Source organism: Eumetopias jubatus, unplaced genomic scaffold (assembly GCF_037043125.1).
Source record: "Eumetopias jubatus isolate StellerSeaLion01/CBP00866 unplaced genomic scaffold, mEumJub1_p1.0 scaffold_12, whole genome shotgun sequence".
Taxonomy (NCBI): domain Eukaryota; kingdom Metazoa; phylum Chordata; class Mammalia; order Carnivora; family Otariidae; genus Eumetopias; species Eumetopias jubatus.
In genome coordinates, this window is record NW_028274818.1 from 54,065,214 (window position 1) to 54,078,642 (window position 13,429).

General features: G+C 35.6%; 1 protein-coding gene across 5 annotated transcripts in view; it reads right to left on the reverse strand.

Annotated features, from left to right (window-relative positions):
• Window positions 1-789: 789 nt before the first annotated feature.
• Window positions 790-13,429, reverse strand: part of SUCO (SUN domain containing ossification factor) — an 89,932-nt gene continuing 77,292 nt past the window's right edge. For all 5 annotated transcript variants that reach the window (XM_088017021.1, XM_088017022.1, XM_028123027.1 and 2 more), the window contains 2 exons: window positions 3,785-3,840; window positions 790-2,818 (listed from right to left, as the gene is read on the reverse strand). In XM_088017021.1, the coding sequence (XP_087873147.1) occupies window positions 2,375-2,818; window positions 3,785-3,840 (500 nt within the window). In that variant the 3' untranslated portion in view covers window positions 790-2,374. The remainder of the gene's footprint in view (window positions 2,819-3,784; window positions 3,841-13,429) is intronic.

Consider the following 13,429-nt stretch of genomic DNA (forward strand, 5'->3'; position numbering starts at 1 on the left):
CTGGGGACAAGAGTTGCAGGCTGCTGTTAAGGAGCAAATAGTCCCTGGAGGGGCCCCCCCCGGGGGCAGTGGCAGATAGAGAACTCCTGTTTTCCCATATAAGGCTTATCAAAAAGCTATTTAATTCCTCAAATTATATGTAACACAATATTTTTAAAAATCCAACTAAAAGAACTGTTTTACTTGGCATCTTTGCTCTTATCCCTCAGTTTCCTTTTATTTTATGCTGTTTTAATGCTAACGTTTAGAAGAAAGAAAATGAGGCCAACTATCAAGCAACACTGAAAGCCTAATTTTGTATACGTAGCTTCGCTTCGTACCAGGCACACGTCTACAACTGGCAAGAACTCTTTTTTTTAACTCCTGTAAGTATAATCTCAGAGAGGAAAAATAAGCCCCAAATTGGAAAATGTTATGCTCTGGTTAGATGTTTAAAAGTTGAAAAGTAAACTGAAAAGCATTACACTCTATTTAGATGTGGAAAAACTCAAAAATTAGTAGTCCTCAAGATGACACCTGATAAGAAGACACATACATGTATTCTACTAAATAAAGATCAAAAACCCTCATTTTAGTGTTTGAAATGGTGAAATTACAATTGTATAGGGAACAAAATGTTTACGTTTAATTTCAATTTAAATGTTTAAGTTCAATCAGTTTAGAGTTGGTTGAAATGTGATCAATTATGTAATGAGATGTTGCTGTAGTTTTTAAAGTGGCAAAAACTTCATTCTATGTTCCAAGTAATATATCTGTAAGTTCTCCTTCAAAGAACAAAAGAGCCAGTAATTAATAAAGACAAGTGTTCAGATTTATTTGGAAATTCACAGTTTCTAATGGCGCTACAGCTCCGTAGTTACAAACTGAAAGTCATCTTTCCACAACACTGGGTGCTGCACGCAGATTGTGTAACTCCCGTTTTCCCTCCGCTCTCATCTGGACCTCTTCTCAATGAGTTTCCATACAATCGGGCCCTCTTGCTCTGAATGGCTAATTGTACAGACTGGAAAAAAATTTAAATCATCTAAAACATACTGTTAACCTAAAAGCAGCAACTTAAACAAACAAAAAAAAGGCTTTAAATAGGTCACATTACAAAAATACCCCCAGAAAGGTATTAGACAAGTTTAAAAACAGTTATTACTAAAAGTGCTCAATAAGTTATAACTTAAATCTTACAACACAAAATGGTCAATTCTCTCCCTTTCAAAAAGAAACTTCCCACTTTCACTCATTACTCTACAAACACACACTAAGAAATCATTTTATTCAAATACAGTCGCTGCCCATTATTTTTAAAGAAAACAAAAGACCAAATGAAGACAGACACATTGACATCACATGTATAACTCTGCACATTTGTAGCCAATACAAAGCAAACATCAAGGAATAATGATCCCTTTAGACTTGACCAATTAGACGAGGTATGGCAAACTCACTGGTTCCGTGCATATGTACATAGGCAGTGATTATATCATGAGACCTGGACTCAGGTGACAAACCTTCAGATGTTCTACTTGTAGTAACAGGAAACAATTACCTGAAAGTCTGGAGGATTAGTGCTTACTGTGAATGTTTAAAATGTAATGTAGCTAATGAAAACCCTTACAAGTGGTTAAATGTGTTTAAAAGGTGAATTTATAAAAAAATTTAGTTGCAAATACCCGTCATTTGCAAGGAAAAATCTTGTAGGCTTTTTTCTCATTGAGTTAGTAACTAGAGAAAAATGAGTGCGGGTAAGTTAAATGAAAATATCAGTATTGCCGTTTACCCAAAAGCACAGAAAAAATTCCAGCAAGTTTTTGTTTCAAGTGAGTTTGCTACACAGAAGTCTATTTGGCAAGTCTGCAGGATCTTTACACTGACCCACATTACTGAACTTCAGGTGCAGATCACCTTAAAGCCTTGTAGTGTTTGCAGCTTCAAAAAACTAACAAAGTTATAAAAGAAATCAAATGACAGAAAAAGTTCTCCCTCCTCTTCCAGTGGCATTATAAATAGACAAAAGGCACATAAATATGGGAAGGTGCAAGAAATAGGAACAAAGCTAAAGGAAGAGGTTTAGGCTTTCATTCCTATCCCACCCCAAGGAACTGGGCTTCCAAATTACGTTTGTCCCAGTAATTAATCTGTGAAAAAACATCTTTATAAAATGTCTACCATTGTCCTTGTAGGACGTGATCAGCCTTGTAAAACTGTAGCTCATTAACCAAGATTGACACAATCCCACCTACTTTTTTAAAAAGGCAGAAACCATAATTTCTGAATACTTTTCCCATTAATATTTCTCCCTCCCCCAAACCCTTCAAATACCACAGACTGTTCTTCAAAGAACAACAACAAAAAGTCTCCAGTATGAAAAGTTCTATTCATTTTAGATATGTCCCGAGACCGCTGTGACACCAAATGTTCCCACGGTGATCTCTTTGTTTCCTTTGATTATGTCATGCAGGCTCGGCAATGATCCTGACTTAGTCTGTATTAGAGTTTTTATCAATTTTCCTTGGTCTTGGACTTTAGATCGCCTTCGTTTTAAAGCCCTCTTCTCAGTTTTTGTCTTTTGGGACTGTCCATTGCACAGACTTGTGCAAGCGGAAATGCCACAAAAGTAAGACTCTTCTGACTGTGATGATGTTTCTGAGCTTCCTTCAGACGGAGGACCCTTGTAAGAAGAATGATAAACTTCGCCCATATTAGAAAAATCTCTCTGGTTCATAAAGGGCTTCCTTCCTTTTAGGTCCCCATTGGCTACAGGGTGCAATGGATCTGCTGGCTTTATGGTTTCAATTTTTTCAGTCTTGTACTTGCAGCGTTTCTTCTATAACACAAATTTTAAAACAAGGTAGTAATGAGACCTCCAACAGTTACCTCATCAAAACATCTAGAGAGCTGAGCTAATGGAGGAAAGTGCCAACTCCCGGTGAAAAGTAAAACAGTATTATGAACAGCATACATACTGTTATGTTCTGTATAGATATTACCATTACCTTTCCATTCTGTAAATGCTACTCAATCAAAACTCTTTCCTTAGCTGCCACCTCTGAAAATAGATTTAGGGAGTGGTAACTAACATCTGAGTACTTACTACGCACCAGGTATTATACTATTTGCTTTCATGTGTATCTTACTTCCTGAGAAGTGAGTATTTTATCCCTGGTAAGTCCAAGTTCTTTCACCTAGAGATCATTACCTCTAATCAAAATGAGTACAACTTACTTTGAGAGGCAAAATGGAAAAAGCACAAACTTTGTAACCAAAAAGCCTAAGTATATTTTGAGTTTTACCATTGATTTAATGAATCATTCAAAGACAGACGACATAAACCCTCTGAGTTTCAGTTTTCTCATATCAACTCGGGGACACTACCATCTCCAGGCTGCTGTGAGGACAACAGGAACAGCACACACACACACACACACACACACACACTGTGCCAAACACACACTGATACTCAATAAATAAGGACTATTAGCCAGAGGTCAGCAAACCTTTTCTGTAAAGGGCCAGGCAGTAAATATTTTAGGCTTTGCGGGTCTCTCTTGCATATTCTTTTTTATTTTGCAACCCTTTAATGATAGCTCCAGGCTCATACAAAACAGGCCCCAGGCCAGATACAGCCTGTGGGTCATAGTTTGCTGACCTCTGTAACATTTATATATCATCATTACTATGATTGGAAATAAACAGTAAATTTAAGGACCACTTAAAGATCATATCAAACCTTTCTACTCAGTTCTTCATCTACTATCACATAACACAACAATACACTTAATCAAAATATTACCTTTTTTTCTGGAGAGAACTTGAGGGGTTCTACGATGTACAAATCATTTGGGTCTACTATAAGTAAGAGAAAATAAAAAGCAGATGTAAAATGTAAAGTAGGTTATGCTATGATAAACACTATGAAAATATTATATATTGTCCCTTAGTGATTATTTTCCTAACAGATGCAATGAATTTATAATTATACCAGATTAAGCATATATTTACGCATTTTAAATTAGTGCAAAGCAACAAGGTGGCTCTTATTTTGGGCTTGACTGGTCTCCTTCAAATAATTTCCCTAAGATTTTAACTGACAGCTAGCCATCAGCCAACACAGTAAGCATCCTTCTTTGGGCCCAGCCCTACCCTCTTACCTGATGAGAAGGACACCACCACCGGGTAAGCTAATAACAAACCTAGAGATTACCTGAGTATTTCCCTAAAGACTGAACTACACTGTGTCACAAATGTGGGTTAATTATGTGCAACAAGCAGTTGTGACCAGGTACAAAAGCCAGTTAAAGGAACATACACATAAAAAAGAGATTTAAGAAGTGTTTTCTAATTGTATTTTACTGTGACCAAAACTATGAACGCCAAAATCTAAAAACAGCTTGAACATGCAATATAAATGACAAAGCAATAATGCATAAACACTTCTGGCAAGGTGAGTAAATTCGAAATATTCGCTTTAGGTTTCTAAGATTTCATTATTGTAAGCACATTAAAGACAGCTGTATACCACTCCCACACTGACAAATGTCTTCACAAGACATCTGACTGACAAGATAAATGAGATTTCAGTCCTACTGAACCCATTAAAAATAAACAATATGTGGTCTGACAGAGCCAGAAGTTTATAAAAGCTGCAAAATTCACTATAAAACTTTATACTGCAAATTTACTAATAACATGATTCCACCAATTATAATTTTTTTACATTATGTCCTAGAAATCTGTTGAGAAAGTCATCAAATATATAAAAACATCTAAACATTCCTCTAAATAGCCATTTCTATCAGGTTACTAATCTCGCTCAAATTGATTTAAAAAAAAAATGACACTTCTAGGAATGGTTGTTAACTGTTACTCAGATCACCCTCTCTACTGAAAGCAACTAAATATGGATTTAACAAGTCAGGAAACAACAGATGTTGGCGAGGATGCGGAGAAAGGGGAACCCTCTTATATTGTTGGTGGGAATGCAAGCTGGTGCAGCCACTCTGGAAAACAGTATGGAGGTTCCTCAAAAAGTTGAAAATAGAGCTACCCTACAACTCAGCAATTGCACTACTGGGTATTTACCCCAAAGATACAAATGTAGTGATCCGAAGGGGCACCTGGCACCCCAATGTTTATAGCAGCAATGTCCACAATAGCCAAACTATGGAAAGAGCTGAGATGTCCATTGACAGGTGAATGGATAAAGATATGATATATATACACAATGGAATATTACACAGCCATCAAAAGAAATGAAATCTTGCCATTTGCAACGATGTGGATGGAACTAGAGGGTATTATGCTATGCAAAATAAGTCCATCAGAGAAAGACAATTATTATATGATCTCACTCATATGTGGAATTTAAGAAACAAAACAAAAGAGGAGCATAGGGGAAGGGAGGGAAAAATAAAACAAGATGAAACCAGAGAGGGAGACAAACCATAAATGACTCTTAATCATAGGAAACAAACTGAGGGTTGCTGGAGGGGTGGGGAGTGGAGGGATGAGGTAACTGGGTGATGGACATTAAGGAGGGCACGTGATGTAACGAGCACTGGGTATTATATAGGACTGATAAATCACTTCTATCTCTGAACGCTACCTCTGAAACTAATAATACACTATATGTTAATTAATTGAATTTAAATTTAAAAAAAAATCCCTAAAAGCACTGAAGAGCAGCCAAGATTAAGTAGGTAATCTCTAGGCCAAATCTGAAGTAAAAGTAGGAAGCCAGACAGTGAAATGGAACACAAAAGTCATTTTTGTCCTGACAGCATTTGCCAAAGCAGGAGTATGTGAACTTTAGCTCTGATGGTAGAGTCAGAAATAAAATCTCCAGACCCACCCAAAGTAGTAGTCTAATAAGAAACCTTCACTCTCCCCTCTGTAAGCTAGGACTCTAAAGAACTACCCTCAGAGAAAGAATTAACCCATGCAATGCAGGAACTTACAGTTCAAATTCCCATCATCTGGTGATCCAACTAACCTCATGCCATAAGCATAAAATATTCCTGAATATAAAGCAAACACAAATTTTCTCTGGAATAAGGACCTACCTCCTAGCTCTCTAATTATCTCTACAAATAATTTTCCAGAGAAGGACCAACACACAAAGGTAACCAAGCACAGAAAGACACAAGGCATCTTGAGCAAGAGCCTGCAGACACAACTAATGAACAGATTCACAAAGACTTAAGATATCAGACTTATCAAACATAAGAATCTATAAAGACAGTTATACTTACTATGTTTAAATAAAAAGCTTGAAAATATCTGCAGGAAACATCAAACAAAAAAGGGACCCAGATGTTTAAAAAAATACTAAAATAACTCCTAGAAATGAAAAACGTAGTAACTGACTTTAAAAACTCAATGGAAGAATTTAATAGCAGACTACAGATAGCTGAAGAATGTGTGGTCTGGAAAACAGTTCGGAGGAAATCACCCAAATACAGCACAGAATGGCAGAAAGAATGGAAATAAGAGTTTAGGGGGATAAAGTGAGAAGGATGGTAACATACTGAATTAAATGGGGACTCTAAAAGAGAACGAGGTAGAGGGAATGTTTTGGGGGAAAAAATAATGGTTAAGAATTTTCCAATACTGATAAAAGATATCAATTGAGAAATTCAAAAAGCCCAACAAATTTAAACAAAATTTAAAGAAAAAAAGATAAATGTTTCAGTATGAAGGGAAGTAATGGCATATGAAAAGTCTCAGAAAGCAGACCTGAAGAATTAAGAAATCGGTATATATGTGGATAAATGTAAATGAACATTAGTGTAATGTTATAATAATAATAATAACAGTATATCTTGTTGAATTACAACTAAGCAAAAAAACAGAATTTAAATACACAAAACATTAACATGTAAGTCAAGTTGGGGATAAAAGATCTTGGTACTGTCCAAGAATAGGAAAAAGTACTGATTAACTGCAGACTTTGACAAGTATTTGTAAATTCTGAAGTATGAGATGTCAAAAATAATGCACAACTCATGACAGAAAAAGAAGAATCTCTTCCTAGCTCCAACAAAAAATCTCTTTAGGAAAGGGAGGAAAAATAAAAAGAGTTAATAGGTAAAAGATATGTGAATACCTTTATGCTAATAAGTTTTAACATTTAGATGAAATGGAAAAATTAATGGAAATTTTTAATTTAAAAAATTTAATTTTTAATGAAAAAAAAATCAGGTTCCTATAACCAAAACTCCTCTTACAAAGACAATTCTGGACCTATGTGACTAATAATACACTTGGCATTATACTCTCCAGGTCCATTCATGTTGTTGCAAATGACAAGCCCTCATTCTTTCTTAAGACTGAGTAAGGTCCCGTTGTGTATGTATATATATACACCACATCTTAATCCATTCATCTATGGATGGACATTTGAGTTTGTTTCCATATCTTGGCAATTGTAAATAATGCTGCAATAAACACAGAGGCGCATATATCTTTTCAAATTAGTATTTTCGTTTTCTTTGGGTAAATAGCCAGTAATGGAATTACTGGATCATACAGTAATTCTATTTTTAATTTTTCTGAGGAACCTCCACACTGTTTTCCCCAATGGCTACACCAGTTTGCCTTCCAGCCAACATGCATGAGGTTCCTTTTTCTCCATATCCTAACACTTGTTGTTTCTTGTGTTTTTGATTTTAACCATTCTGACAGGTGTGAGGTGGTTATCTCATTATGGTTTTGATTTGTATTTCCCTGATGATCAGTGATGTTAAGCATCTTTTCATGTGTCTGTTGGCCATCTGTATGTCTTCTGTGGAAAAATGTCTATTCAGGGTCTCTGCCCACTTTTAATCGGATTTTTGGGTTTTTCTGGTGTTGAGTTATATAAGTTCTTTATATATTTTGGATATTAACACCTTATCAAATAGATCATTTGCAAATACTTCTCACATTCAGTAGGTTGCCTTGTCATTTTGTTGATGGTTTCCATTGCTGTACAAAAGCTTTTTATTTTGGCATAGTTCCAATAGTTTAATTTTGCTTTTGTTTCCCTTGCCTAAGGAGACATATCTAGAAAAATGTTTCTATGGTCAATGTCGAAGAAATTACTGCCTAGGTTCTTTTCTAGGAGTTTTATGGTTTCAGATCTCACATTTAGATTTTTAATCCATTTTCAGGATCTTTTTTGTGTATAGTGTAAGAAAGTAGTCCAGTTTCATTCTTTTGCAGGTAGCTGTCTGGTTGTCCCAGCACCATTTGTTGAAGAGACTGTGTCCTTCCCCACTGTGTGTTCCTGTCTCCTTTGTCATATATTAAGTGACCATACAGGCATGGGTCTATTTCTCGGCTTCCTACTCTGTCCCACTGATGTATTTTGTAGTGTATCTGTGTGTCTTGAAATCTGGGAGTGGGGTACTTATAGCTCTGTTCTTTTTTAAGACTGCTTTGGCTATTTGGGGTCTTTGTGGTTCCATACAAATTTTAGTAGTGTTTGTTCCAGTTTTGTGAAAAATGTTGGCATTTTTATCGGGATTGCATTAAATCTATAGATTGCTTTGGGTAGTATGGACATTTTAACAATGCTCGTTCTTCCAACCCATGAACGTGGACTATCTCTCCATTTGTTTGTGTCATCTTCGATTTCTTTCATCAGTGTTTTATAGTTTTCGGAGTACAGGTCTTTCACCTCCTTGGTTAGGTTTATCCCTAGGTATTTCATTATTTTTGGTGCAATTGTAAATGGGATTATTTTCATAAGAAACCCACTTTAAATATAGATATAGATGAAAAGTACAGGGATAAAGAAAGCTATACCATGCTAACACAAATCAAAAGAAAACAGGATTAGATATATTAATTTCACACAGAGCAGATTTCAGAACAAAGAAATTATCAGGGATAAAGAGCATTTCAATACTCCAAGAAGATGTAACAATCTTTAATGTGTATGTGCCTCACAACAGAGTGTCAAAATATGTGAGGCAAAAACTGATAGTACTGCAAAAGAAGGAAGACACATGAATCCATTATTATGGCTGGAGGCTTAAAATGCCCCTCTATCAGAAATGGATAGATCCAGCAACCAACCTCAACAGCACCAAAATCTATTGTATTTCTACCTACCATCACTCAACACAGACTCACACACACACACACACACGCATGCCCGTGATACCATTTACAACAGCACCAAAAAATATTCCAGGAATAAAGCTCCCAAAAGTTTGACCTTTTTGGAGTAAACAGAGATATGCTATGTCCTTCCCAGATTGATATGCAGTAGTCAATGTAATCTCAATCAAATTTTGTTTGTGATGAAACATTTAATAGATGATTCTAAATTTATACAGAAACATAAAGAGCCAATAATGGCCAAGAAACCTGAAAGAACTGAAAATTCATATAAAATTTTACACTGGAATTCCTAACACCAAACACAAAAAAATAAATTCCAGGTAGCTTAAAGACCTAAAAATAAAAACCAAAGTAAACATTTAAAAGAAAATATAAGAGAATATCATCCATAAACTTGGAGCAAAAAATTCTGTTTAAACAGGAGATAAAAAGCACTAACCATAATTGCAGAAAATTTATACATTTGATTACACTAAGAGGAGCTTCTCTTATTTAAAAAACCCTATATAAAACACAAGTTTCAGAGCAAAATAAGATATCTGCAACATATTTAATCAATGACTAGGATCGAAATCTTAAAAATAATCATAAACCAGTACAAAAGAGATAAACAACCCAACAGAAAAACAGGCAAAAACCTTAAAATTGCCCAGGAAGGTCATATGACTAAAAGGCATAAGTAAATGTGTTCAACTTCATTAGCAATCAGGTAAATGCAAACTACGACCACACTGAGGTTAATGAATACCTTAAACCTGAGAATCCTAAGTGTTTGTTGGCAAGAATGCAGAATAATGTAAATTCTCACAGCGCTGGTGGAAGCACAAACTATTTTATGACCACTTTGGAAAAGCTTGCCATTATCTGATGACTTGCAGATAAGCATACTCTACAACCCAGCAGTTTTACATCTAGGTAATATTCCTAGAGAAATTCATACAACTATGTTCCGGTATACAAACAAATGTTTACAGCAGCATTATCTATAAAGCCCCAAAGTGTAAGCAACAGCAGAATGGATAAATACACTGTGAATTAGCTACTGAAATAGGATGGGATGCAATCGTGTATATCAATCTCCCAAGAGAACGCTGAAGAAGAAAAAAAAGTTTACATGTGGTATGATTCTATTTTATCAAAAGCTCAAAATCAGGCAAAACTTATACTGTGAGGAGTCCAAAGACCAATGGTAAAACTATTACATTTTTTCAAAAGTCAGGATAGCTACCTCTGGGAGAAGCAATACCAAGAGTGCTGATCTTGTTCTACTTCTTGATCTGAATGTTAGTTACACAGGCATTCACTTTATAATTACTTTGCAAGTTGTACATTCTAGTTTATGTACTTTTTTGTTTTTTTGTTTCCCTTATATTTCACAGTAAAAATGTGTCACAAAAATCAAAACTATTTTGATCCACCTAGTTTGTCAACAAAAATGAGAGTTGCAAATCAAAGCGTAAACCTGAGGAAAAGAGAGGACACTAAGAGAAGAAAACTTATAATGAATTAAATGTAAGTTACAACATGAATTATCTAAGCACCATTATTACCTCAAATACTTAGCAGGCAAGAGATTATGTAATTTGTCAATTTTGTATTAATTCATATCAACTTTGTACAAAAGTCCTAGCTTTATATAAAAATAAGACATGGACCATTACAACCAAGCCACAGAAAAATTATTATAAGAGACTACTATGAACAATTGTACTCCAAAAAATTGGAAACCTAGAAGAAATGGATAAACTCCTAGCAACACACATCAAGAATGAATCACGAAGAAAGAGAAAATATCAACAGATCAGTAACAAGTAAGGAGACTGAATCAATAATCAAAATCTCTCAACAAAGAAAAGCCCCAAACTAGACAGCTCCATCAAAGAATTCTACCAAACATTTAAAGAAGAATTAACACCAATTCCTGAAACTCTTCCAAAAATTTGAAGGGAACACTTCCAAAGCTCATTCTATATAGCCAGAATTACACTGATACCAAAGCCAGACAAAGGCACTACAGAAAAACTACAGACCAGTATCCCTAATAAATACTGATATGAAAATCTTCAACAAAATATGAGCAAAGCAAATTGATAGCACATTAAAAGGATATTACACAATGACCGAGATTTATTTCTAAAATAACAAGCATGATTCAACATATGAACATCAATCAATGTGATATACATTAAAAGAATGAAGGACAAAAGCCACATGATCATCCCAACTGATGTAGAAAAAGCATATGACAAGATTCAACACCTTTTCATGATAAAAATACTCAATAAATTAGGAACCGAAGGAAACCTCAACATATTAAAAGGCCATCTATGAGAAAGCCTATAGCTAACATAATAATGATAAAAGACTGAAAGCTTTCCTCTAAGATCAGGAACAAGGCAAGGATGTCAGCTCTCATCACTTCTATTCAACTTCGTAGTGGAAGTCCTAGCCAGAGCAATTAGGCAAGGAAAGGAAATAAAAGGCATCCAAATTGGACAAAAGGGGGAGCACCTGGGTGGCTCAGTCAGTTAAGCATTGTACTCTTGATTTCGGCTCAGGTCATGATCTCAGGGTTCTGAGATTGAGCTCTGTGTTGGGTTCTGTGCTAGGCATAGAGCCTGCTTGGGATTCTCTCTCCCTCTCCTTCTGCCTCCCCTCTCCGCCCCCCCCAGCCAACTGGACAAAAGGAAGTAAAATTATCTGTTCAGAGATGACATGATCTTATATGTAGAAAACCCTAAGAATTGCACAAAAAAAACTGCTAATGGATTCAGAAAAGTTGCAGGATACAAAATCAAAGCACAAAAAACCAGTTGCACGTCTATACTTCAGTTGCACGTCTATACTTTTAACAATAAACAATCCAAAAAGGAAATTGAGAAAACAATTCCATTTACAATAGTACCAAAAAGAATAAAATACTTAGGGATAAGCCTAAGAAAGTGTAGGAGAACTACAAAATATTGATGAAAAAAATTAAAGAATATACAAACAAGTAAAAAAAAAAAAGAAGACACAAATGGGAAAACATCTCACTGGTTCATGACTGGAACACTTAATACTGTTAAGACGTCCATACTACCAAAATGATATACAGATTCAGCACAACCCCTATCAAAATCCCAACAATATTTTTTTGCTGAAATAGAAAAATACATCCTAAAATTTATATTGATTCTCAAGGGACCTCAAATAGGCTAAACCATTTTTAAAAAGAAGAATAAAGTTTGAGGACTCACACTTCCTGATTTCAGAACATGTCACAAAGCTATAGTCATCAAACAGTGCAGTACTGGGATGACTGGGTAGCACAGTCAGTTAAGCGTACGACTCTTGGTTTCCACTCAGGTCATGAGGTCAATCCTGGCGTCGGGCTCTACACTCAGTATGGAGTCTGCTTAAGACTCTCTCTCCCTATCCCTCTGTCCCTCCCCACCACTATCTCTCTCTCTCTCAAATAAATTAATCTTAAAAACAAAACTAAACAAAACAGTGTGGTACTGGAGTGCCTGGATGGCACAGTCGGTTAAGCATCCAATTCTTAGTTTTGGCTCAGGGTGTGATCTCAGAGTTGTGAGATCAAGCCCCGCATGGGGCTCTGCACTGAGCAGAGTCTGCTTAAGCTTCTGTCTCCCTCTCCTTCTGCCCCCCCTCCCCGTTTCTCTCTCTCTCTCAAATAAATAAATAAATCTTTAAACAAAACAGTGTGGTACTGGTATAAAGACTGGTAAGTAGACCAATGGAATAAAGGACCCAGAAACAAACTCTCACACATACGATCAAATAATCTTCAACAAAAGTAGTAAGACCAGTCACTGAGGAAAAACAGTTTCTTCAACAAACAGTCCTGGGAAAACTGGATATTGACATGCAAAAGAATGAAGTTGAACCCTATCTTACATGATATACAGAAGTTAACTCAAAATGGATTAAAGACCTAAATATAAGATATAAAACTATAAAATTCCTACAAGGAAACAGAGGAAACTTCATGACATTGGAGAAATTAACAACAACAACAAAATTAAATAAAAAATCTTTTAAATTGGGCAAAGGACATTTCTCCAAAAATAATTTACAAATGTCCCCCAAGCACATGAAAAGATGCTCAACATCACTATATCAAGAGTCAGCGGTCAAAACAGTGGCTATCCTGGGAGGGGGTGGACAGTGACTAAAAGAGCACAAGGAAGTTGCTGGAATGCTGGAGCATGTTCTCTATCTGTCTGGGTGTTGGTCACACAGGTGTGTTCATTTGGTTTATGAAAATTCATCAAGCTTTACATATAACGATTACACTTTTCTTACATGTAACACTTCAATTAAAAAT